This window comes from Dasypus novemcinctus, chromosome 6, assembly GCF_030445035.2.
Source record: "Dasypus novemcinctus isolate mDasNov1 chromosome 6, mDasNov1.1.hap2, whole genome shotgun sequence".
Classification (NCBI taxonomy): domain Eukaryota; kingdom Metazoa; phylum Chordata; class Mammalia; order Cingulata; family Dasypodidae; genus Dasypus; species Dasypus novemcinctus.
The window spans coordinates 90,442,890-90,466,379 of record NC_080678.1 but is presented as its reverse complement, the minus strand read 5'-3'; the positions used below and the strand labels follow the sequence as shown (position 1 = coordinate 90,466,379).

Sequence of the window (23,490 nt, the reverse complement as noted above, 5' to 3'; positions counted from 1 at the left end):
TGGAGGGCCATAGATTTCTGACCCCTGACTTTCAAAGACTTGAAGAATTCATTGGTATAAGTGAACTTTCGAGGACCTACAGAACTCACGGGCATGAGTGGACTCCTCCTCTCCTACTGCTAAGCCTCATGAAGTACTGTCCCTCGTCCTCTCTCTCTTCACCTGCCCATGCTCTAACCTAGAACTCAAGTCATCTGCTGGCACTCATTATAACCATGATTCTCTGTCTGCCATAGAAGTCCCTAGTAGGTTTCTTTTCTAACATGCCCAAAATCATACTGTGACCCTACCAAGGTTAAATTAAAACAAACCAACCATTGTGAAACATTTATTTTTGTCTTGCAGTACTAAGCATGATTAAAACCAGTGCAGAAAAATACTGTTACAATGGATAAGAAGTGAGCGAGCTGCTTCAGTATTTGCTTTTTGTAATCCAGTTAAGACAATGTGTATCAGATGGCATCATTAACTCAAGGCTGTAGCCAAAGGGTGGTGTGGCCACCCTGGATGCTCTATTGGCCTCCAAAAGCATTCAGGGGGTCATCAAATATGCTGGACACCTTCTGCTCAGACCTTTGTTCAGGTACTGCCTGAGCAGATCGGCTTTTTGGTTTGGTTGTCTTAGCCTGGATACCAGAGGAGAAGATATCATCTTTAATAAAAAAAGAAAGAAAAGAGAGTCACTTAACAAGTAAGAAAAAAGATGCTTTTAAGACACATCCACACAGATGACCAAAGACCCAAGGTGGGTTAACAGTTTGTAGTACCAAAAAACACTAAGATGGAGTCAACTGTCTTGGAGTCTGGTCCTGGCTCTGCTACTAATTAGAATTTATGATCACATGCAAGTCCCTGGCTCTCTATGATCACATTTTCTCAGCTACAAAAGTGTGTTTTGTTTTCTTGGGGGGTGGGGGGAGGGAAGGGGGGAGTGTGTGCATACACAAGCATGTGTGCAGGAGAGGGGATGGGGATAACTGGCTCTCCAATCCAGCCCCGGACCTTCAGCATTTGTGATGTTATGCTTATTGCTACATTATTTTCAAACTGGATTTTAAAAGGAAAGGTAATAAACATAAAGGGAAATAAGATATAGGATACACCCTCTTTCAGAATAAATGCATCTATTTGAGTCATCTCAATACTAAGAACCTAAGTTTGGGATGACATTCCATTTAATATTCAGGTTTAATTTTTCACTGACTCTAAAGTTCATCTTACTCTATTACCCAGTAATGTTACTGCTAGGATCCTACACTACAGAGATTTTAGCATGTGTATGTAAAGATGTGAGCACACAGATGGTAAAGATCACCAGCATTATTTGAAACAATGAAAACTTAGAAACAATCTAGATGGCTATTGACAGACTAATGGCTACATACAAACTAATACTATAACACATAGCCATTAAAAGTAAGGTATTACATCTCTAGGTACTGGTATGGAAAGATATCTACAATATAATAAGTGACTAAAATCAACTAGCAATACAAGGCATAGTATATTCTCATTTTGGATAAAATGGATATATATGTATATTAACATCATTACGATTAAAAGAATATAAGCCAAACTTTATATGGTTACCCTTCAGGGGTTGTTTTTCACTTTTTACTTTTCTGAATTATATTAATCTATTAAAATAAGTATGTGTTACTTTTCTATGAGAAAAGATGACATCTTTCTGCATCTTGTGTGCTGTGAAGCAGTTGGAGACAAAGCCTCCCACCAGAGGGGGAAGTATACCCTGTGCTGCCGTCACACTGCCTGCTTTCTCCTAGTTCACCCCACGGTGGGTACCAGAAGCAGCAGGAGGTGTATATTTGGCTTCAGGCCAAAGTCTTATATACCCATACAATACATACCAGAAGTCCTATATTTGGGATTAATGAACATTTGTCTGGCCCATTAATAAAATAAATGTTATACTATGGAGGGAAAACAAGGATGTTAAATACTGAAAATATTCAGTGAAATGCCAACTTTGATGTATCACTGATTTTTCAGTATAGTCCTGCTCTCCTCCTAGACTGCCCCCCAACTCTCTGGACCACTGACACTCTCCAGTCAGAACCCCAACCCACCCCACCAGGTCACATCTGAGTCCTGCACCTTCTGCCTACATTAGCACTGGGGTGGTTTCTGGTCCTTCTTTCATAATATCAGAATTGTCTGAATTTGCCACAGACGGTTGGAAGGGGTGTCCTGAGATAAAAGTTAAATTATACTTTCAGGTCAAATTAGTATCAAACTGTTTGATGTCCATCATACCAAAAAACTGTTTTGCTAAAAACACTAGTCCATGTATTTATTCACCCTCAGCCTAACTTGGGGGTTATATGACAAACCAAAAGAAATCTACAGGTGAGCATTTTCCAGGAAAAGACCATGTCAAAGGTGGCAGGGGAAATAAGCAATGACTGAATGGAAATGATTCCCTATTGCACACGTAGAAAACTGAACTTACCCATGTCATCATCAAATATTGACTTGGCTTCCACTTTCTTTTTGGACTTTTCCTTCGGTTTTACAGTTAGGTCAGCAAAAATATCAATGTTATCAAATAAGTTGGATTCCAGGGATTTTTCTTTCTCTTTTAAAGTTTTTTGTGGAGGTTTAATTGCTTCTGTAGCAAATATATCGTCCTTATTAGGCCAAAAGCAAGCAAAATAATTGTAAATGAGAAGTATTTTTCATTAAACATACTTATTTCAACTAGTTGCTGAAACGCAAACTACAGATTGTTCTGGGCATCTGATCTGAAAAAGCTGCTCACAATGCTGCCCTTTGCCTGGAAGGCGCTCCCCCAGGCTCTGCGTGGCCAGATCCTTCTCATTCTTCTAATACCACATCAAATGACAGCTTGGCAGAGAGGCCTTCTCTACTGGAAGCAGCACCTCCCACCCCTACCCTCATCCCTTCTACCCCGCTGCCCTGGGCTATTTTCTTCATGGCACTTAACATTATTTGAAGACAACTTAATTCTCGTTGCCCTGTTAACATCTGTATCCCCCACACTGAGAACTCTGTGAGACCAGAGCGCTTGTCTCAGTTTGCCTCGTACCTCCAGCTCTCAGATGCACAATAAACACCTGCCAGGCACGGGGCACCAAGGGCCTGACCACAAGTGCTTTAACCTGCAGCTCCAAATAGGGCCTGTTCCCCAGAACCAGAGGTCAGATGCTCAACCTGGACCAGTACAGCTTTGTATACGTTAAAGCATACTGCAAGGAAGCTGGTTACAGCAACATTCTGACAAAAACTATAAAAATCAAGACTTCTATCATTTGTCACCCAAGAAGTACCCCCAACATGAACCAAACAAGAAAAAAACTTCTGAGCAAATTTCAGTATTATTAGTAAGAGCCTAATTATAGTTACTAAGAAGTAGATATCAGGCATGCATGAACCAAGCGTAACATGATCTCTGGCTCAAATGAACCAAATAGGTATTTTCCTTAACATGGAGTCAAGCACAGAAACGTATTTCTATGTCCTGTTACCTCAAAAATATCCTGTGGTTTTGCTATAGCTTCCTGCTGACTGTTGGAGTTTGACTCATTCTTCTTGCCTCTCTGATTTGTAAAGAGATCATCTTCATCTTCCAGGAGAGGAAAGGGAACTGTTTTCTTTGTTGGTTTTGGTTTAACCGACTGAAAGAGATCGTCATCACTGCCTGCGTCATCTAGAGCAGAAAAAATGGAGCTCTTTCCTTTACTTCCCCCTGGCCAGTGGGGCAAAGCCTCTGCAGTCTTCTCCTTGGCTTTTGTTTTGTATTGAGAGTCAGTACTTTTGGAATAAATATCCCCAGAACTGAAAAGGTCATCTTCAAGAGGCTGACCCCGAGATTTTGAAAAGGGACTTCTGTCAACTCCAGGTATGTAATCACCTTCTGAAGCCAGAGCAGGAGCTGCCACAGCCTTCTCAGAGCTGCCTTCTCCACCAGCTGCCTGGGCCTGTGTCTGACGGCCACCAAGGGAAAGGGTATCATCTCCTAATCGTGCAGTGGGTCCTCTGGGGACGCTCATGTCCTCTGCCTCTCTGGACTCCTGGGCAGCGAGCCGCCGAGCCGTGCGGGTCTGGGGTCTGCGCTTCCCTCTCACTTTCACTCGGTTCTGCAATGGCATAAAAACCACATGCTGATCTGATGATGAAGGAAAAAAGTGTTGAAGCTTATCTAAAATGCAGAAGAGGTTATTTCTTAAAGAGTTCCAAAGAAGGATTTTAATAGCTACTAGTATTTCAAGACAAAATCGTCTTTAGGGTTGGGTCTCTTAGTGTAGTTTCAGATGTTTCAAACAAGAGGCTTCACCTGACACTGGAACCCCAGAAAGCTGACAAGGTGGGGTCTGTGTCCCACAGCCTCCCCTTCCCCCTACTCTTTCTTGAATTTAAATTTGGCTGTCTTTCAAAAGAATGAATCAGGGGTAATTCTGGTACTAACCTTGTTTAGGGGCCTAGTCTAAAATCAGGCTCCAGGAGCAGGGAGATACAAGACAATAAAGAAAGAGAGGTAATCCAAGGTGCTATTTTCTTCAATAAACACTGAATTCAAACATTAAATTTTTCACACAAAAAATATAGCTTACAAATCAGAACTGTTATTACAAATCAAAACATCAGTTATTAACAATAATGCAGTATTTATGATATTTTCCAAAATATTCAATCAAGGAGAGTTTTTGAAAAGGTACAACCTACTTTGGGAAAAGTATTTAACTGTTTGCATATTTCAAAGAAATTTCACAAACCATCATAGGAAGTAGCCAATTTAAGTGCAACCAAAAAAAGATGTTAAGGAAAAGAATCTAACATAAAGATCACAAAATATTTTCTTTTTCACAGGTTTTCCAGAGGGAAAAACAGCTTGTAAACACTTGGAATAAAGTATTTGTCAGGGTTGTCCTGGGTCCTGTTCATCCTTAGAGATCAGCTAGGACTTTGTGGATAAGGGAAATTTGATAGAAAAAATAAAAGAGGAAAGCAAAGCCTCAAAGAGTTCACAGCCCATTGGGAGACACAGTGTGACAGGGACGTGGGATGCACAAGTTGATGGGGCTTGTGTGTGCAGGGAAAGGGGCTGGACAGACTTGAGGTCAGGTATCTGCGGTGAGGCCACTGATAGGGACTGAAACTAGAAAAGCAGGTTGGTATGGGTTGAAAAGGGATTTAATACCAAACCAAGCTGAAATGTTCTCCTCTAGGCAGTGAAGGGCTAGCCGAGAGGTGATGCAATCCACTGTGTGTTTAGAAGACCTCTTGCACAGCAAGGCAGGAGAGCCTGGAGGTGCCAAAAACCAGAAGCGGAGAGGCCAGCTGTGACTGGTGGTACTCACTGTGGCTACTGAGCAAAAAATATAGACAAGGGAAAAGAGACATGCAGTGGCGGAAGGAGGGAGCAGAGGCTGAAGGAAGAGGTGCTTCTTTCAAATAGGCAACTGGACTATCACATGTAATGGATGGATTAGAACAGCTAAACAAAGAAATTATTCTAGTTAAAAAAAAAAAAAAAAAAAAAGACGGTCCGTCACCTTGTTTGCACTGTGTAAGGTGTCTGCCTGAGGTGGAAGATCAAAGCTCACACCAGCCTCACCATGCCCAGGATGAGCGAGTACACTTTCCAGACCATGAGTCCTTTCAGGTTCACAAGAAGGAAAAGCCGACTCTGGCAAAACAGGCTTCGCTCCAGAGATCTGGGGAGTAGCCGAAGGCAGCAAGGCTGCTGGATTAATTGCTAAATTTGCCTAAGGAGAAAAAATGAAACTTACTCTTATTTTTCCTTAAACACAGGCGTCAGTTATCATCATGGTGACACATGTCATGAGAGACTCAGTGCACATAATGTCTAATACAAAAGGGAAAATAGAAACGCAGGAAAATCCCCTGATCTAGTCTCAGAATTAAGACAAGAGGGTCACACCACTGGGCCCACCACTGGAATCAAAGAAAAGACGCTGAGACGCAGCACACAAGGAGCAACAAATAGTGGGTGGGGAAGAGATGAGAAAGTACCTGGCAACGGCTGACAAAAGTGAAAACCCAAAAAAGTTTACAGATGCCATAAGCCAGGCAATTAAGACCCCAAAAGTGTTATAATTACTTGTATTTTCCCGATCCGAGAGGATGGCTCTTTGGTTTTAAATGGAGCGGGACCTGTTGAGCCCTGTGTGAAATTACATTCAGTTAAAAATCCATTGGGAAAACAGAAAGAAAAGTCTCACTTGGATTATACTAATCTCTTTAAATCAACAGATGGTAGAACCAAGCTGGTCACTTTCTGTAGTTCTATAATGGGAAAGGCATTCAAATCTCTTCTAGAGCCTCAAAACACTTTCTGTATCCCTCCCTCATCTCTCATGTAGGCGGATGGCAGCTAGCTCTTCCCTCGAGTAAAGGGAACTATAGATCACGAAGAAGATTCCTAAGAGTGGCTATTTATCAGAGCACCAAAACCTGACCAACCAACAGGTAGAATTGCCATGTTGGTAATCCAACACAGCAAATATCCACAAGTGCACAGAAATTCACTCATAGCCAAGTGCGCCAGTTCTGGAAGCAAGAAAATCTGGGACTTGGGAAGAGTCATTGGAGAACTGCTATTTAAGTGCCTCATTTCACAGTTCTAGACACAAGACACAAAGACTGCAGGGAGACATCCAGGAGCACCCAGCAAGCCAGAATCGGACCCATGTCTCCAGTCCTGGCCTGTGGTCAGGCAGTGCTCATTGAGGAGACTGCTGAGGATGGAAGTCTAACCCAATGACCCAGAAAGAAGTAACACTGAGGGGGGATTTCCATTTAGTTCTAATTTAATTCTACTTCAAGGTTGCCCAGTGAGAGCAATGGGGGTTCTAGCCTGAAGAAGACACTTTGGTTTATTCTGGAATCGAATTTGGAGGTACTCCAAAACTGATAATGACAAGAATAAATTCATGAGAGTCTGGAGCACGGGTTAAGGAAAGGTCATCCCAGTTGCTGTTTCTTCCTTAATTAACAGAACTCCAAGTAACTCTGGGTTTGCAAAATGGCGTTTATCTGTACTGGGATGCAAACAAACAAACAAGAGCTGAAAAACCCTACAGAAATCGGTGCTAACCTGAGGTGTTTCCAGTTTCCACATATTTTTTTCTTTGATACCTTGAGTAGATTCAGGATGTTTCTGGCTCTTGAAAGAAGAAACAGAGTGGTCTTTTTTTACCACCCTCTTCTTTTCTAGAATCTTCAGAAAGAAAAAAGTGCCAAAAATCTGTCAAGTATCTTAGAAATTAAGACAAAAACATAATGCAAAAAAGGAACCTGGCTGTTGAACTTTAAAGTTTTTTTCTCAAATGAGGATTGAATTAACTCAAAGGTAGCTAATTTGAAATAGCATTCTAAAGACTCTGATTTTCTCTAGAGTCCTCTCTATGTTTAAAATGAAACTGAAAGTACTAACAAAATCCACTGGACCAAGGGAAAAAATGATACACACTCAGATCCTAAAATGTGCATGCCCTGGAAAGGCAAACATATCTGTGTCACCTCATGGTGTATATTTGTTTTGCGATAAGCAATTTTAAAATCGAACGAATCTGTCCTACACTAATCAAGCCTAGATTAGCTTAGTTAATGTTTTAGGTGTTGAAAAGCCAGGTAATTTAAATTGGGGAACAATAAGAAGTAAGAGTCAGAGCCTACATTTAAGCTCCCACCAGCACATTTGTCACTATTCACTTACCAGTGAGCACAATTCTCTGTGGGTTTTCTCAAAATACGTTAAGAGGACATTCACGTCCTTTCCCGGAGGCCTTCCCTCTCCCCTACTCCACCCTCCACCCCCATTACTGAAAATAAAGTGTTCATACCAGAGGCTGGGACTTGGCAGAGCTAAAGAGATCATCGTCTTCCTCATCCCCAAACAGACTCCCAGGACTTGGCTGTAGCAACTAGAAGAAACAGACAAATGTCCAATGCAACACATGACACAAAAGCAGCAGACCAAGCAAGCGAAGCAGTAGCTGAGCTGCTGAGACAATATCTACTGCAACATCGAAGTCATTAAGTGGGGGCGCATTTGGAACTGACCCTGTTTTTTTTGGTGCCAGAGAAGAGGTCAACGTCTGGGTCATTGTCCTTCTGGAGTTTGTGACTGAAAAGGAGTTCTTCATCCTGAAAGACACCTGTGCTCTTGGGTCGGGCATCCGGATCAGGACTCTGGCAAAAACAGAAGGAAGGTCACTCGTGTCTGAACTTCTAAGACTTTATCTCAAGGCAATCAGACACAGGAGAAAAAGGGGACACAACGAAGACATCCGCTGCAGCTTTGTTGGCAACGGCGAAAGTCTTGACAGAACCCAAGTGCCGAATGGTAGGATACTAGACTCCTTCACACAGCGAAATAGAGTGAAGAATATATTTACAAATACAGATAAATAATCTGCAAAGACCACCTCAACATTTTTTGTAGGGTCTGATTTATTCATTAAAAATTTTTTTATTATTTCCATAATGAGAACTATTTTGGGGGTAAAAATACTCAAAATTAAACAAGTTCTCTCCATCTTATTCCAAAGGGAGAAAGATTTGTCAACTGGATGCACCTTTTTATAGAAACCAACTTAGGCTCTTTTTTGGGTTTGACACAGAAATGGAAATAGCCTGTACCTGTTTTTGTTTAATCTTCCTTATTGACATATCATCCCCATGCCACAAAATTCACCCATATAAAGTATATAATTCAATGATGTCTAATACTTTCATGAAGGTGTACAAACATCACCATGATCTTATGCCAAAAACAAACTCCATATGCATTAGCAGTTTCCCATTTTCATCTACCTCCTTTCTTCTAGCCTCACGCAATCACTAATCTATTTTTTTTTTCCTATAGATTTGCCTATAATGAAATTTCACATAAGCAGAATCACACATGAGCTCATTTGTGACTGGCTTCTTTCACTTATGATGTTTTCAAAGTTCATTCATATTGTAGCATGCATCAGAACTTCATTCCTTTTTATTGCCAAATGATATTTCAGTGTATGGATATATAGTGATGGGAATGTGTATTGTTTTCGCTTCAGGCCTATATTAATTATACAACAAATAACTGCGCATAAAGTTTGTCTGTCTGTTTTTTTTAAAGAATCACTGTTATAAGAACTTTATCTTACATAAAGAAGTCTATGAACAATTTTTAAAAAGGACCTCCGTATCCCATCATGTTTCTCTGACAGTTGTTAAAGGAGGCAGTGAGTATGTCAACAGCTTGAGCATCAGCATCTTGTAAGGATTTCACAGACCAACCAACCACATGCCAAAGAACTTGACAGCTTTTCTGTCTTATTTTTAATAACACGGTGTATCTTGATGGTAAATCTGTCCAGCCAAATCTCCACAACACACTCTGCAAAATCAGTGGTCATTAGCAAATTAGTTAACTTTGGCACGGAGCTGTGCTTACTTGCTGGTGACAGCCTGGAAGCCAGTTTTGATGCTGGTAACAGAGATCAAGAATGGTAAGTTTTGCATGGTAAGAAACAGAGTCGAGTGTCCTTCTGGATGATTGCCTGGTGATTGGCACATGGTGACAAGCTTAGTATTCTTTGATGCATCTTCTCAAGACATCTTCTGTCTCTGTTGGAATCTTCCTTTGGTTACAAGTTAGTTACTATCATCTATAGAAGCACTCGTACGTAATTCAGTGAATAAGAATGCAAGGAGATGTTTAGGCTGACAATGTTTACATAGCAGTAAAGTTGACAAAAGTAGTTTAATTGATTCCTATTCGGATGACCTGTGGAGGTTTCATGACAAAGTTCCGTTTCTCTCCAGCAACCATATCTGGATCCTTTTCCCACATGATGTGGAACACACGATTCATAACTCCTGTGAGTCGTTTCTTTCTGAGCCTGCGCAAGCAGGGCCTGTCTGGTTACTGAACGAGACACCATCATCTTTTTTGCTAACTTCATCTCCTCAAGTGTCATCTCTCTCTAGTATTTCATCCTCTTCTGGGAACTTAATGTTTTTTTTCCTTCTTTTATTGCCAAGCATGTCAAGGTCATCTTCTGATTCAGCTGGTTCTTGAATATCACTTTCAATCTTAAGATCCTTTACAACTTCTTCAGCTTCACCTATATCAAATATTGTTTCTATTTTTTGGACAAAAAATTTCAAGTCATCCAGACATCAGAAGCATCCTTTTTCCCTACTGTCCTCTTCCTCAGCTCCTGCATCTTTGTCCTCGGTTGGCTCTTCTTTTGTTTCTGAGGGCTGGGTTTCTTCTGTCTGGGCATCCCCTTCCTCATTTAATATAAAGGACTTCTTCTGCTCATAGTGGGATTAAAAATCACCTCTCTTCCAGACATGGCTGCAGCTTGCGTGGGCTTGGCAAGGATGGGAAGTTGGAAGGGTCAGCTGCAGGCCCTGACAGCAGCATTGCTCCTCTCCCACCACTGCACCAGGCTCTTAAATCCCGTGTACAAGTTTTTGCGTGAACATGTTTTCACTTCCCTTGGTGGGTCAAGTGGTAACTATAATAATTTGAAGAATCCCATTTTCCAAAGTGGCTATATCATTTTTCATTTCTAACAAGGGTGCCAGTTTCCTCTACTTCCTCACCAATACTATTACCTAACTTTCTGAATACATTTCTCATTACAGTGGGTATGAAGTAGTATCTCACTGTGGGGTTTTTTTCCCCGTATCTGGTTGCATCATTGGCTTTTTGGTACACCTCTCCGTGCCACACCAGGGCCTGTGCCTTTCTGTGCAGCTCTCTGACTCCTTTTTTGTTTTTTTTTCAGCAGGAGGTCCCGGGGAATGAACCGAGTCCTCCACACTGTAAACAGGTGGGCTACTGCTAGACCCACAGCCGCTTCCCCTCACTGTGGTTTTGATTCACATTTCCCTGATTAATAATGTTAAACATCTCTTCATGTACTTATTGGCCATTTTTATATTTTCTTTGGAGAAATGTCTATTCAAGTCCTTTGCCCATTTTTCTAATTGAGTTCTTTGTCTTTTATTAATGAGTTGGAAGAGTTCTTTCTACAATCTGGATTGAAGTCCCCTATCAAATATGATTTGCAAATACTTAGATTTTGTGAACTGCCTTTCTACTGTTTGATAGTATGCACTGATGTCAAAAGTTTTAAATTTTGATGAAGTCCAATTTGGCTAGTATTTTCTTTATTTCCTGTATCCTGGTCTCTTACCTAAGGAACTTTTATCTAACCCACAGTCTGGAAGATTTATTTCTATGTTTTCTTCTAAAACTTTCAGAACTTTAGCTCTTATATTTAGGTTATGAACCATTTTGAATTAAACTTTCTTTTTGGTTTGAGGTAAGGATCTGTATTCTTTTGTATGTGGGTATCTAGTTGCCCCAGCACTATTTGTTGAAAAGACTATTTTACTCCCATTGACTATTTTATCTTGATTCCCTTTTAAAAAACCAAGTTTGAGGATTTACTTTCGGATTTTCAGTTCTACTCCATTGATCTGTATGTCTATCATTATTCCAGTATCAAAAAGTTTTTATTAAAGTAAGAACTCTATAGCAAGTTTTGAAATCAGGAAGTAAGCCTACTAGTTTTATTTTTTTCAAGACTGTTTTGGCTATTCTATGTCCTTTGACTTTCTATATAAATTCTAGGATCAGCTTGCCCATTTGTGCAAGAAGCCAGCAGGATTTTGATAGAGATTGCGTTGAATCTGTACATCAATTTGGGAATATTGCCATCATAACGATATGAAGTCTTCCAATCTATGAAACTTATCTTTCCACTTACTTAGGTATTCCTCAATTTCTTCCAACATGTTTTATGGTATGTAGTGTACAAGTCTTACACTTCCTCCAGTAATTTATTCTTTCGGATACTACTATAAATGGAATTATTTTAATTTGATTTTCAGATTGTTCATTGCTACTGTATAAAAAGATGATTTTTGCATATCAAAATTTTGCTGCAATTTTGCTCAACTTATTTCTTCATTCTAATAGTTTGTGTGTGGATTCCTTAGGATTTTCTATAAACAATATCAAGTCATCTGCAAATATAGTTTTATTTCTTCCTTTCTAATTGTTCTTCTTGTGTAACTGCCCTGCTAGAACCTCCAGTGCAATGTTGAGCAGAAGTGAAGAAAGCAGACATATCTGTCTTATGCCTGATCTTAGGGAGGAAGAACTCAGTCTTTCACCATAAAATATGTTTGCTGTGGACTATTCATAGATGCCCTTTACCAGGTTGAAGAAGTTCCATCCTATGGCTAATTTGAGGGTTTTGGTTCTTTTCTTAGTCATAAAAAAGATGTTTGATTTTGTCAAATACTTTTTGAACTTCTAACCTAATCGTGTGGTTTTTGTCCTTTATTCTGTTGATACACTGAAATACATACTGATTTTTCAATGTTAAATTAACCTTGCATTTCTAGGATAAATCCCTCTGAGTCATAGTTTATAATTCATTTTACATTATGTTGAATGGGGTTTGCCAATATTTCATCAAGGATTGCTGCACTGATATAAAAGGATACTGACTAGTGTGTAGTTTTCTTGCTATGTTATTTGCCTGGGTAATACTGGCCTCATGGAATTACCATTGCCTATTTCTGTAAATACAGTGTTACTGGGACACAGTCACACCCCTTCATATCCACATATTCTTTAGCTGCTTTCATGCTACCAAGGGCAGAGCTGAGCACCTGCAACCGAGACCACATGCCCTGCAAAGCCTAAAATACCAACTATCTGGCCTCTACATAGAAAGTTTGCCCAAGCCTAGTACACTTGAGACATTCATCATCAACCTATATTTGTAAATGTTAGAAAAATTTAATTTACAGATCTAGCCTAACTTCCCTTTTCTTTTGCTTATACCCCATAACTGGAAAGGGACAAAGGGTTTCTAAGAGGCACAAGAAGTTCCTGTAAGACCCAGGGGAGACAGGCGAAATTCTAATCCCTGATCCAGCAAGGCTATTTGAGATAAGGATTTAGACTTCCAAACATAAATAACTGAAGAGAAGTATTTACACACTGTAGTCAAGGCTAAGGTTTCTTAAGCAAATCATGACAGAACTGGTGCCACAAAACACATTTTATTTGCTTTCTGCTAACCTTTCCTACTTCTTTCTGTGCAGTCTGGATGCTGTTTTGATCTTCCATTTTATCATCTTCCTCATCAAACAAGCTAAGAACAGTTTTGGTTTTCTCCTTGGCTCCTTTATTATCCAATGGGGATGGAGAAGAAAACAAACCAGAATGCTGGACTGTTTCCTGAGCAGATCTAGTCAAAGACCCTTCCTGAAAATGGAAATAAAAAGGGAAAAATAAGTAACACACCTAGAAATATAAATCCTATCATGGGGCCTCCAAGCACCTCAGAAATTCAGTAACTGTTGCCTTTGCACATGCAGGGCTCCATAGCCCATCTTGTCTGCTCGCAGGTAACAAATGAATTCGGGATTGGCTGCTCCAACAGAGAGTCTCACACAGATAACTCTCGTGCAAAAACAACCTTTCCAGTCAGTTTCAGGCCAAGCCCTCCTCTCTGCAACCAGGTGATAATAGAAGTTATAACCCTGATTCAGAGATTGCTTATGGGCTAGAAATAATGTCTAAGTCACAGAGAGAACACAATTGTCAATGATGGGGAGTTGGTCATATATTTCCTAATATTTAGTGTGTATACATAAATCCTGAAGGGAGCCTGCAAAAGCAAAAAATAGACACTCAAATTTAAGGATATGCAATGAGGAGAAGGTATATAATAATCCTGAAATGTAGCAATTATTCATTCAATAAGTACCACATTTCAGCTAAGCACCATTGATTGTAAGAAACACTATTATTGTATGTATTACCAAGAAAAAAAAGGCTCCCAATTAAACTATGAGACGCCATTGACTGTGAGATGCATCCAATTACAAAACAGTTAAAGTGTGAAAAAATATGCTTCTCAGAAAAAAAAAATGTTATTAACAAAGGCCCTGCCATGTGCAACATGGTATACATGCTACCAGTGGGCAAAAGAGGACTGCTGCAATGCTCCAGGAGCGTGGGCTCAGGAGGCAGGACAACAAGCAAGTGGAGTCAAGGGCAGGGTGGGCTGTGACCAGGTAACACAGGTGCTACAGGAAGGCAGGAGAGGGTGGACACTGCCAAGATGGGGAAGAGCACTTGTGTGTGCTCTTTTATCCACACACAAGTCCGGATAAAATGCTTAAATAAAAAAAAACAAAACACACACACACAAAAAAAACAATACAAGAAAAAAACCCAAACAACCCAACAATAACAAAAATGCTTGTATCACCAGAGCCACCAGGAACTTCAACAGGAAAAGCAAAGGCAACATTCTTTAGAACAGGCCCTGCACAAGAGATTAAACCTTAAGTCGGACATTAAGTATACAAAGAACAAGAAAAATTAGAAAGAGAGAGGAGGTATAAGGGACTGAAAACAACAGTCGACCCCGGGTTCCCAGGGGCAGTGGCAGCAGGCTATCCACAGGCCTCCTGCTGGAGACGAAGGGCAGTCCAGGACAAGAAAGCCAATGGTTAGAAGAAACACAAGGTTCACTTTACTCTGAAATTCACAGCCAACCTCAACTAAATGAAAAAGAACAGTAAATTAAAATCCTCTTACAACTGACAGTTTAATTCAAGTATGTGTGGGAACTAGAGGAGAACCAAGGGTAATGAAAAAGGAAAAGGGTGTGCCACCAGGTACACAGGCCGCCACACACACGCGCTGTGATGGTTAAGTTCGCATGTCAACTTGGCCAGGTTTTGGTGTCCAGCTGTTTGGTCAAGCAAGCACTGGCCTACTTGCTATGGTGAGGTCATTTCATGGACTTAAATCATCAGTCAGTTGATTGCCATCTATGGCTGATGAACATCTACAATCAAATGAGGGGATTGCATTTAGCAATGAGCACCATCTCATCCAATCAGCTGAACACTTTAAAAGGAAAAGTGATGATTTCAGCAGTCTGAAAAGAGAATTTCCATCTCTACTTCAGCCGGCTAGTCAGGTTTTGGAGAATGCATCAAAAACCTCCATCCGAGTACCCAGCCTGTGACCTGCCCTATGGAAACTGGACCTGCCTGACCCGACAGTCACACAAGATTATTCTTAGAAAAATCTCAAATATTTACAGAACTCTCCTTTTGGTTCTGTTTCCCTACAGCCCCAACTAGCACACAAGGGACAGAAAGGCAAAAGCAGCCATGACAGGCCTCCCTGGATGGGGAACGTACATTTTCTTCTTCATACACTTCAGTGTTTTCAACGTTTTCTACAAATGAATGTGTATTTTCTGTGGTGGAAAAATTTAAAGTTATGTGTGTGTGTGGGGGGGAGGGCATTAAAACAAGTTATGAGAGACGAACACACTAGAGCACACGAGAAGGAAGGGCACCTGTTCGGATTCCTCAGCTACGCTGCTTCTCCCAAGTCCTGGTAGCTCAACAGCACTCTCAACCTTCTTATTCACAGGTTTCACCCCAAAGGGTGCTCCTTTCTCCTCTTCATCACTGAACAGCAAAGGTGATGACTGAGGGACTGTCTCCTTTTCCTGCCAAAAGAAGAGGAAACAATATCCAAATGTGCCAACATCCAAACATGCTGAAGCCACGGTCCTCTGTGGGATGCCGGCTAAACGCCGTGGGAGACAGAACGAGAACAGGACAACGCCACAAAGAGGAGACAAGCAATCGAGGCCGGCTCAGACCTGCGCACTTCTACCACTGCTTACCTTCTGCGCCTGCCGACCACACGGGCGCTACCCTGGCATAGGTGCTGAACTCTGTGATCCAGACAATGACCGGTTTCTCCTCTCAGCCTCCATCCCCTTACATTCCAGTTCTACACCTCAGACGTTAGCCAGAGCTGACTAGCAAAGAGCAAACGCCCGCAACACTTCACCCCCCATCCCTGCCCCAAGCTTGCACTGCTTGCATGAAGCAAATAAATAGTAAATGCAACAATCACCAGCTACCCCTCATTCCTCTCTAGGCTTAAATCTATTATAAACTTCCACATTTCCATGCCTTGTCCCCTTATTTTGGGTAGAAACAAATAACACCTTATCTTTCAAGACCCAACTCCAAAGTCACCTGAGATGGTTTCCCAGTTCTCTTCAGGAAGTATCAGCTGCTTCATTCATAAGCATATTATTTCTATCTCGACCTCACCCTTACTTTATATTCTTTCTAACTAGAAGTAATAGCTACCATGCACCTGTTTTGCCCACTTGCCTAAAAGGGCCATTTAGTAATTTCTACAGCCACTTACAGTGTTATTTATCAAGTATATGCTAAATACAACTTTGTTAAACACAAGTTGGCCAATATCCTTTCTGTTTCTTATCTGGGAAGCAGGGGTTTTCAGACTGGGATACTGAGGTGACAGGATCTACTAGAGTTAGCATCAACATCCCTGGGGCAATGGACTTATCATCAAGTTCTTGAGGAGAAGACTGTAACTCCAACATACTAACTAAATTAGGTGATGTAAGGAAATAAGCTTTGCAACACTGTCTAAATTAAGCTGGGAAGGCTTAATTTCTATATGCAGAGAAAACTGTATGCAAAATAGATGCAAGGTGATTGAGGTTTAAAAAAAAGAAATAGGGAAGTGGACTTGGCCTAGTGGTTAGGGCGTCCGCCTACCATGTGGGAGGTCTGTGGTTCAAACCCTGGCCTCCTTGACCCGTGTGCAGCTGGCCGATGCGCAGTGCTCATGCACGCAAGGAGTGCCATGCCACACAGGGGTGCCCCCCGTGTAGGGGAGCCCCACACGCAAGGAGTGCACCCCGTAAGGAGAGCCGCCCAGCGCGAAAGAAAGCTCAGCCTGCCCAGGAATGGTGCTGCACACACAGAGAGCTGACATAAAAAGATGACGCAACAAAAAGAAACAGATTCCTGTGCCGCTCACAACAACAGAAGCGGACAAAGAAGAACGTGCAGCAAATGGACACAGAGAATAGACAACTGGGGACGGAGGGGAGAGAAATAAATAAAAATAAATCTTTAAAAGAAATAAAAAAAAGAAATAGACCTAAGTACAGGAAAACCTTTTCTCCCTTCATTTAACTGTGTTCTTTTAACCAAGGAAACTGCCAAACTACAGGTTTTAAATATTCCTAAAGAAACACTAACTCCTCATCTTCACTGAGGAATTTATTTTCTCGGTAAGCTTACATATAAGCCATATAGAACCTTGCTGAAAATATTCTAGGATGTCCAAACAGAAAATAAATTTTTTTCTACTGTAGTCTAAAGTTGATTTTATTTCAGAAATGGTAAAAAGCAAACAACCACCACAAAAACCACCTCTATGCAGGCTATTTGGCCACTTAAATGCCCTTTCATTTTATTTAACAAATCATAATAGATTGACAGAAGTTTTACATTTCCAGAGTCTTCAAAATTCATTAAATTATTTCTCACTTATTCAGTACAGAAGTTACTATTTATAACTTAGAAAGGAAAACACACCAGATCTCCCAACTCCTTTAACCACAGAGCCATTAGATGCAAATACAGATGATTCAGGGAAAGGATTACAAAGAACTCAGAACCAGCAGCAGCGCACCCACAGCCCACGGAAAGCAACACACTCTCCCAACACTGAAAGAGTCTAGTGAAAGTTGTGTAACCCCACTTGACAGGAACATGCTGAAGAGAGAGCTATTAATTCACTAACTTACATGTGCCTGGTCTGGGAGAATTTTCTAGGACAGGTGAACATTTGCACTGTCTGAATATATGAAGAGATTTCCATACAAGAGGCAACAGCCTCCTTCTGGAATGTTCTGAGACCAGATGGTTTACTTAGTACAACTGGAGCTCAAGAAGAATGAGGTTGGAACAAAAGGGACAAGATTGAGCAAGATGATATACTTAGCACTGTGGGCTAAGGTGAGGCATTTCAACATTATCTTTGGGAACTACAGCTTCAGGAAGGAAAGCAGACTGAAGAGAAAGCACCTTCACAGAGAGGCCAGATTGTGTCCAGAGTCAGGATGAAAGATGACAGAAAACTGGTGGAACGCTGACAGATTCCTCCATCAACGCAGAAATGGTCAAACATGTCCCAGTACAGTTACAGGACACTATCAGCAGTAAATAGATCAAGACGGAGCGTATGGAAATGGGAACCCTGCTGCAGCATAAAAGATGCATGAGAAGTTATAACATGATCTCATGTAAATAAAATACATGTGTATGTGTGAATGCCTAGAAACAGGTCTGAAAGGACGGACAGCACATGGTTCCCAGTGCACATCTAGGGATAGGCATGGAAGGGGGACCCTGTACTGCAGGTGCCATTTTTTAACCTTCTTGAAGAATGCACTTGTGTATTACTGTGCAATTAAAAATAAACTTTAAGCAAAAGTATTTAGGAGGCATGGAGGAAGAATCAAGTAGCAGCCGTAGGAAAAGGAAAGCTACAGGCTCCTCTACACCCATTTCCTCTACAACTGCCTCCCCAAGGATATCAGGGATTCCATCACCCATCATCGGCGTGGGACGGAAGAGTCTTCTTCATGCTCGTCAACAAGTGTCCAAGCAGGAGCAGCCACTTTGGACTCTGCGGCTGCTCCCACATGGGAGGAGGCCCAGGGGCTCACTCCTCCCTCCCTGTATTGGGCATCTTTCTGCTTCTTGCACATGTCTAACTGGAGTGGTTTGAGGCTGGGGCTGAAGGTGGTCACAGCAGGCTTTGTGATTCAGGTGAAGGTCTCCATGGGGTCTAGCCTAAGGAGTTCTAAATTACATGCTGAGGCACATGTCAACTACGGATGGCAGTGAAACATTGTTTGCCTGCCCTTCTACCTAAGTGCACTCAGACACCCACAGGGCGAGCAAGAGCACCCTTAGATATTATTATTATGCCACTCTGCTCCCTCCTTTTAATGCCCCTTTGTGATATAAATAATACAGAGAATAACTGTGGGCTTTTTAGTGTAGGTCATTTGTAACAGAGGTGCCTCTTAGAGTTATCACTGGAATGGAGTTTAGACTAGACGGCCACTGAATACAAACCAGGATCACTGTGCCATTATTGAAATATGCTCCCTGAAAGGAATACCTTGTGCCTTAACTAGCTTGTTCTCATGCTAGCAGAATTCCAGGAAAGGAGGTATGTTTCAGACCAGCTAACCGGGGCTAAGCCCTTCTCCCCTGAACCCCCACTCTCAGGTTTCTCATCCTTACTCCTGACACTGAATGGGCTGTAGAACACGGAGGACTCACTTTATCTGGGATGGGCATGTGTGCTTCATTTGCCAAACACCATTAGCCAGAACAGTTTTTTCTAAAACGATACAAACACATTTTTCCTTAAAACTTAGCCTACAAAGTCAGCTCTCAGGAGCTGATGGAAGGATCACCATTCACGCAACACAACCTCAAGGATATTTCCTGGGTCTGAGGGGCTAAGAGTACCGTTGTTGCTGGAGGAACAGATGTAGGAGGGGAACCAAAGAGAGAGCCTCCGCTATCAGCATCATCTTCAAAGAGGAGCGACACTCTCTGGGTCTTCTTTTGGCTGTACAAACAGACAAAAGGTAAAATAAAAGGTAAAAGTGATTTAAAAAGCACATTATTCCTTCCAGGTCATACTTATAGGAAACCCCACCCTCACCCCATTTATTACCAAAATGATTCAACTGCCTGCTAACTTTACACAGTTGAAAACAAACAGGAAAACCTTGAAAGTCAGTAAAATGTGTGTCTGGCAAGTCCTGGCTTCTTTCCCTCTCATGTAGAAGAGTCCAGTGCCCCCCTAACTGACCACATAGGTGAACTGGCTGTTAGTTGTGCAAGGGCATTGAGACTCTCAGCAGTCACAATTCAGCTTTCTCTCCCCATTTCCTAAGGCAGAGGAAGGAACAGAGATGGGATGCCTATTCCCAATTAGTTAGGAAGGCAGCCCCTCTGGCCGTGACCCCGTGCCTGTCTTTCTAAGAGCCTCTCTGTCTTCCCTGCCCTCCTGAGAAGCCTTAAACCCATACCCATCCCGCTCACTCCACGCCTCCTCTCTGAGAATCTGGCTCATTTCACAGCCTGTCTTCACCTGCTTCTTCACCTAGGATCCAATTCTGCTCATACAGAGAAGGTGGTATACAAATATTGCTCAGAACTCCCTTTAAGGAACAGAAATATAAAACTGGAAAAACACAGGGAGGTTTAGCATTAGACATGGGGAGTCCCAAATAGGAAATGTTCTAAATACTTTGAAAGGTCAGTCTCCGTTTTCAGTATTTGATAAGGAATCACCCAACTACCAACAGTGACTGCTTACAGGTATTAGAAAATGACCAAAACTTTTAATTTCATTTTAGCTCGATTAAAGGCAACATTATATTAATAGGCATTTCATAAACTGCTAACCCTAACCCCTTAATTACTGTAAAACATAATTGGCACACATATCACTTCTTAAATGTACATCTCCTTTTCTGTAAATCTAATTATTCACAAGGCACAATTCATGTAGCTTATTGTTGTCAGCTCACATCTTAAAAAAGCCTAGGGAGGACAACCAGCAAGATGGTGGCAGAGGCGGCAGACTTGGCCCAGTGGTTAGGGCGTCCGTTTACCACATGGGAGGTTCCGCAGTCCAAACCCCGGGCCTCCTCGACCAGTGTGGAGCTGGCCCATGTGCAGTGCTGATGCACGTAAGGAGTGCCGTGCCACGCAGGGGTGTCCCCCGCATAGGGGAGCCCCATGCTCAAGGAGTGCACCCCGTAAGGAGAGCTGCCCAGTGCGAAAGAAAGTGCAGCCTGCCCAGGACTGGCGCCACACACACGGAGAGCTGACACAACAAGATGACTCAACAAAAAGAGACACAGATTCCCATGCTGCTGACAATAACAGAAGCGGACAAAGAAGGCACAGCAAATAGACACAGAGAACAGACAACCCGGGTAGGAGGGGGAGGGGAGAGAAATAAATAAATAAATCTTAAAAAAAAAAAAAAAAAAGTGGTGGCACAGTAAGGAGCTCCTAGAGTCAGCTCATGCTACAGGGCAGTTAGTAATCCCCAGAGCTATCTAAAGCAGCTGTTTGGGGGCTCCAGGGACAAGAAGAGCATCCTGCAACATCCTTGGAAGAATGGAAGGAGACTGCCCGTCTGCAGAGAAGATTCATGAGTAGAGCTCTCCACGTCACTGAGGTCAGTGCCTGCCCTCCGCTGGCAGCAGAAGTTGCCTCAGAATCTATTCCAGGGTGGAACTGGAAGCTCCGTTTCCCAAAAATGGGGGAGGAAGAGACGGTTGGGCATCAACTTCAGCTACTGATCTATAAATTCAGCAGGCTAAAGTATAATTCTATACTAAAGTTTGAGCCTGTCCAAGTCAGAAAGAGGCCGGTAGCTGTAATCTTAACTCTGTGCCTGGGAAAGGGGAAGCAGGGCGGGCTGAAAATCACAGCGCTGATGGGGACTGGCTTTTTTCCATCCAGATCAGACTGCAGCTCTAGACTAAGCCCCAGCCCCACCTCTGGCAGGGAGGAAGCTGGGAGCACCTGCACCAGCCTCTTCGGGAATATACAGGCCACACCGTGGAGCCCAGTGTTCATCCTACTCTGGTGGTGCAAGCTGCCTCAAAGGCTATTCTGTGGATGGAGTTGCAAGCTCCACTTTGCAAAACCAGGGGAGGAAGAGAAGGTTGGCCACTGACTGTAGCTACTGATTAGTAAATTCAGCTGATTAAAGTATAAACCATAGAACAACTGAAGCTTGAACCTGTCCAAGTCAGAAAGAGGCCAGCAGTCAGCATTTTGACTTCACCCCCAGCATGAGTGCGAGCCAGGCTGACTGAAAATCACAGTGCTGGTAGGGACCAGATTCTTTCCATCCACATGGGACTGCAGCCCTAGGCGAGGTTTCACCCCCACCTCTGGCAGGGAAGCTGGTGGGACCTGCACCAGCCTCTCCTGGTAATGGTAGGGACATTCGGCTGGCACAGACTGAATAGTTCAAAGAGATTCACCTTAGACCCAAGGATACCAATAGACTGAAAGGGAAAGGATGGAAAAAGATATTCCACACATGGAATAGCCAAAAAAATAAAAATAAAAAGCCACAGAAGCTATACGTATATCCAATGAAATAGACTTTAAAAGACACTAGTGGGAAGCGGACTTGGCCCAATGGGTAGGGCGTCTCAAACCCTCCTTGACCCAGTGTGGCGCTGGCCCATGTGCAGTGCTGATGCGTGCAAGGAGTGCCATGACACGCAGGGGTGTCCCCCACGTAGGGGAGCCCCACACACAAGGAGTGTGCCCTGTAAGGAGAGCTGCCCAGAGCGAAAGGAAGTACAGCCTGCCCAAGAATGGCACCGCACACACGGAGAGCTGACACAAGATCACGCAACAAAATGGTCACAGAAGAACACACAGTGAATGGACACAGAGAGCAGACAACTGGGGAAGGTAAGGGGGGGGAGTAAGAGGAGAGAAATAAATAAATCTTTAAAAAAAAAAAAAAGACACTAGTAATACACAACCTGAGAAGAAGTCTGGAAAAAGAATTCCATTTACGATAGTGACTAAAACAATCAGATACTTAGGAATAAACTTAACCAAGGATGTAAAGCACTTGTGTTCAGAAAACTATAGTGCATTGTTGAAAGAAATTTTAAAAAGACCTAAACAATAGAACATCCTTTGCTCATAGACTGGAAAACTAAATATCATTAAGATGTCAATTCTACCCAAACTGATATACAAATTCAATCCAATCCCAATAAAAATTCGACCAGCATTTTTTAAATAAATGGATAACACAATTATCAAATTTATTTGGAAGGATAGGGGGTCATGAAAAGCCAGAAATATATTATAAAGGAAAAGCGAAGTTGGAGGACTGTCATTTCTGTTCTTTAAATCATATTACCCAGCTACAGTGGTAAAAAACAGCATGGTACTGGCATAAAGACAGGCACATAGACCAATGGAACTGAACTGAAGGTTCAGAAACAGACCCTCACATCTACAGTCAAGTGATTTTGGACTAGCCTGTCAAAATCACCCAGCTCAGGCAGAACAGTCCATTCAACAAATAGTGCTAGGAGAACTGGAAATCCATAGCCAAAAGAAGGAAAGAGGACCCCTACCCTCATACCTTATATGAAAATTAACTCAAAATGAATCAAAGACCTATACATAAAAGCAAGGACCATAATGGTCTTAGAAGAAAAGTAGGAAAACATCTTTAAGATCTGGTGGCGGGTGGTGGATTCTTAAAGGAGATAAGAGGAGGACCGAGATGGACTACTAATGCTTAACGTATGTGAAAGTTTTAAGTAGCTTTAATGTAAAAGTGTGGGAATGTATAGAGTTGACGGTAACACATTATAGTAACAGCTGGTTTATAAATTGGAATGTGGCTGGAAAGGGTAGTCAACTGAAAGAAAGCAAAAGAATAATCTAGGGACTGAATAATAGTAAACCCAGAGGTAGATGGGAATTGTGGTTGATGGTACAGAT

General features: G+C 42.0%; 1 protein-coding gene and 1 pseudogene across 28 annotated transcripts in view; both read right to left on the bottom strand.

The window, feature by feature from the left end:
* Window positions 1-315: 315 nt before the first annotated feature.
* Window positions 316-23,490, bottom strand: part of WASHC2C (WASH complex subunit 2C) — a 61,992-nt gene continuing 38,817 nt past the window's right edge. For 7 of the 28 annotated variants that reach the window (XM_058299179.2, XM_058299177.2, XM_058299184.2 and 4 more), the window contains 10 exons: window positions 19,444-19,546; window positions 15,411-15,566; window positions 13,106-13,291; window positions 8,068-8,196; window positions 7,848-7,928; window positions 7,100-7,222; window positions 5,535-5,747; window positions 3,507-4,118; window positions 2,471-2,648; window positions 316-652 (listed from right to left, as the gene is read on the bottom strand). In XM_058299179.2, the coding sequence (XP_058155162.1) occupies window positions 513-652; window positions 2,471-2,648; window positions 3,507-4,118; window positions 5,535-5,747; window positions 7,100-7,222; window positions 7,848-7,928; window positions 8,068-8,196; window positions 13,106-13,291; window positions 15,411-15,566; window positions 19,444-19,546 (1,921 nt within the window). In that variant the 3' untranslated portion in view covers window positions 316-512. Of the gene's footprint in view, window positions 653-2,470; window positions 2,649-3,506; window positions 4,119-4,447; window positions 4,466-5,534; window positions 5,748-6,103; window positions 6,167-7,099; window positions 7,223-7,847; window positions 7,929-8,067; window positions 8,197-13,105; window positions 13,292-15,410; window positions 15,567-19,443; window positions 19,547-23,490 lie in introns of all 28 variants that reach the window. The other 21 variants (XM_058299165.2, XM_058299167.2, XM_058299178.2 and 18 more) reach the window with 5 other exon arrangements.
* Window positions 9,415-11,472, bottom strand: LOC105745463 (eukaryotic translation initiation factor 2 subunit 2 pseudogene; annotated as a pseudogene).